The 3,537-nt window shown below is 39.0% G+C and overlaps 1 protein-coding gene across 1 annotated transcript; it reads right to left on the bottom strand.

Moving 5' to 3' along the window:
* Positions 1 to 436: 436 nt before the first annotated feature.
* On the bottom strand, positions 437 to 3,025 carry LOC115987671 (beta-galactosidase 7-like). The gene has a single exon (XM_031111261.1). The coding sequence runs from the start codon at positions 2,882 to 2,884 to the stop codon at positions 581 to 583; it is 2,304 nt and encodes a 767-aa protein (XP_030967121.1). The 5' UTR covers positions 2,885 to 3,025; the 3' UTR covers positions 437 to 580.
* Between the last annotated feature and the right edge of the window lie 512 nt (positions 3,026 to 3,537).

The raw sequence follows: 3,537 nt of genomic DNA, 5'->3' as shown, positions 1-3,537 counted from the left end.
AAGATTAATCATTTGGGATTTTGATATTGCGTCTTCTTCTCATCCTCTCACATAATAGTGAATTTACTAATTATATTCAGAAGTCTATAAGTACAACAAAATCTTACAATGTTTTCACAATAACCTTATTTTAAATTTTGGTTGGTCCAGATATAATTTTATTTTATTTTAAACTAACTTATGGAGGGTTGATAGCTCAAGTTATAAAAATATTATGTAATATTGTTGCGGCCATGGAAGAACTCAAATAAATTTATGGCGAAACCCATTTGCCAGACCAACTGTGGCACTGAGTAAAGTTAAAATGTTAGCCCAACGCATTTGAGATACAGGTTTTTCAAACACAAAATTGAGTTTCATTAGAATGGATTATTGACATGCTAAAAAGGCGTACATAGAATAGGAGAAATGATTGAAAGGTAAAAACTATTTCACACGGTGAGTCTGTGTTTCTGTAACTGAAAAACGTGACTTTAACTCGCGTTAAACTCATGTTTTCAGTTTATTAAAACAGAGTGTGCGAAACAAACATAGCCCGATAAAATTAGAGAAATACAATAGATGGGTGAAGTTAATTAACTTAGCAGACAGCTTCCACTGCCAATCTTCCATTGACACTGCCTAGGTTGGATGTTCCGAATGTTGCAGATGACACAGTGATGGAACAACTTTCCCTCCCAATGCATGCATTTTCCACCACAGAGAAACTACTGGTAGCCTCAAAAGAACCTTTCTTGAATGAACCGCACTTTCCTTGAGGGTCCCCATAACTTGCAAATTTGATTTCTGAGATGGTTTTCCCACCTTGGCATGAAAGATCCAATTCGTGGCCCTCGTATGCATTTCCACACACAGTTCCAATCGTGACTGTTTGGAAAGACACATTCAGAGGATTTCCACCGAATTCTTCAAACAAAATCAATGTGTTTCCGTCATTCTTGAGGAACGATCTTGGCACATGGTACCACCTTTGGGTTGGATTGCCACAATTTGTCACACATTTTTCAGCAAAGTACCCTCCACGGTAATCACATGAATCACTGCATCCACTGCTATTAGCGTAGAATGAAGGCCAATAGCGTCCAATGCTTTTCCCATTCACCCAAGCTTGACCTTTGCCCAAACCTAGCAAGTCCACCACCACTGAGTCTGTACCAGAAGGAGTTTTGAAAGTGGTTTTATACCATGTCAAACGTCTCCCTACAGGAACATCCAGCGTAGTTTTCCACCTCCTCAGATTGGCTCTATTTGGATTGTATAGTTGGTTGATCTCACCATTCAATCCTACCTTGTAAGACCATTGGTTGGATGATATATTCCAAGTAGAATTGGATCCAATCAATTCTACAGGGCCTCCTGCTATACCAACGGGAGTAAGATCATAAAAAGAACCATAGCCTGCCAATCCAACTGTGGTACTAAGTAAAGTTATAATGTTAGTCCCACGCTTTAGAGATACAGGTTTCTCAAACACAAAATTGTATTTGCCATTTGTGCCCCATTGAGAACCAACGTACTTTTGGTTAACAAAGGCATGAAGAACATGACCTTGGGTGCTTACACGCAAAGTCACATTCTCCAAAGATGATTTTCCTTTCGTGTTAACACTAGTCGTGTACCACAAATAGTCACTAGAATCAGCTGTTGCTCGCTTTTGTTCAAGGAGTAGATCTGCTCTGAATTTACCTTTTCCTCTTAGTGTGTCTTTTATTGCCTCTGGTGCCCACACCCAAGAGAGCCGTTTATGATGACGGCTGCTACCAACTTGTTTCTTAACCATAATTGATGTTTGGGCATTAACCTTTGCAGTGTTGTACACTTCCTTGCTACAATTTTCAAGAATGCTGACAGACCAAGCAGGCACAAAGTATTTACCATCTTCTTGCAAGTCAACATTGGCATCATGTGAAACATCTGAATTGCTCAAGAAGCAGAATCTGCTTCCATTCTTAGCGTCAGCATATGTGGTCAGATGAATGTTGCCATATTGCTTGGAAGTCCTATTGCCAGTAGTAAGAATCTTTTCTCCCAATTTGATAGCAGCATGGAGATCCTTGAGATGCCCCCACTTAGGTTGATTGGGATTCCCATATTCATCAAGTGGGGCATTGTAATCATAAGAAGTTGTGATGTATGGACCTCCAGCATTGCGTCCAAAGTTGGTTCCTCCATAGTACATATAATAGTTGTTGAAAACTCCGCCGGATTCAAAAAACCGTGCAACTGAGAATGCCACATCTTCAGCAGTTCTGAAAGGGTCTCTGCCACCCCAGTTCTTGAACCATCCAGTCCAATTCTCAGTGAACATTTTTGGACTCTTAGGATTGTTTGGTGTAAAATTATCACAATAATAACCATTGCAAGTATTGATCATGGGTTGTGGAGCATCTGGTTGTTGGCACATAATCCAGGGGACGCCAGTGTTTTGGGATACAGCCATTTTAGCAACCCATTGAATGTAGGATTTCCCTGCTGCTCCGTAAGGTCCATCGACGTTCCCATACTCGTTTTCAATCTGTGAAAAGATGATTGGTCCCCCTTGTGAAGCAAACAAGCCTGCTTCTTTGCACATGTTTACTATCTTGGTTGTGAATGTTTGCATTTCATTCTTCCACACCTCATTATCTGTCCTTATCTGAACACCTGGCAAATTGTGTACCCACACAGGGACACCACCATAGTTCCATTCGGCAGTAATGTAAGGACCGATGCGTAGAATGGCATAGAGTCCAGCTTCATGAACCAGCTTGAAGAATTTGACGAAGTCTAGATTTCCTGAGAAATCATACTTGCGACGCTGTGGCTCATTGCGACCCCAAAAGATGTATGATTCTATTGCGTCCAGCCCACCATCCTTTGCCTTTTGAATAAGATCTGGCCACATCTCCACTGTGCTGCGTGGATAATGAATTGCGCCCGATAATATAACCCTCCGCTCTCCATCAATAATTATGGCATTTGAATCATATGAAATATTTGCTCCTAATGAGCTTGTATATAGGCAAGCTAAACTTGCAATGACAAGAACCTCAGTCCAATATATTGACATCTTAACAAACTCTTAAAACTTATGTTTTTCCTTGTGGCGGATAAGCATGTTTATATAGGAATTTTTGCCCTGCCTTTAATCTCTATGGTTGTTATTTTTATCCATGTCCAAATTTTTCTACACTTATCAGCTGCAAATTATCCATAAATAAACACTTACGTGACTATGTAAATTTCTAAATTTTGACTAGGACTCGGTACTGGTCGATTTTTATCAAATCTTATTTTTAGGCTTTGCTAACTCCAAATTATTAGGGATTGTAGGTTTGTTAAAAACCAATAATGTCAATGCTTTAAGATTTATTTAACAAATTTTAGTAATGCACACAATATAATATTTTTACAAACTATTGACATGACAAATTCTCAATAGTTTTCATTTAGGGTCATTTCTAACATCACATTTTTACTTATCAATAATCACCCACTATACTAGCAGTTTGTAAAAATGTTTGTGGTTTTAGCATTTTTCTTTTGGTGAATAGCTCA

Source organism: Quercus lobata, chromosome 4, assembly GCF_001633185.2.
Source record: "Quercus lobata isolate SW786 chromosome 4, ValleyOak3.0 Primary Assembly, whole genome shotgun sequence".
Classification (NCBI taxonomy): Eukaryota; Viridiplantae; Streptophyta; class Magnoliopsida; order Fagales; family Fagaceae; genus Quercus; species Quercus lobata.
This window is presented reverse-complemented; position numbering and strand designations above follow the sequence as displayed.

Excerpts from the sequence above, each read along its gene's own strand:
- LOC115987671 (XM_031111261.1), bottom strand. The coding sequence starts at position 2,884 with ATGTGGCCAGATCTTATTCAAAAGGCAAAGGATGGTGGGCTGGACGCA.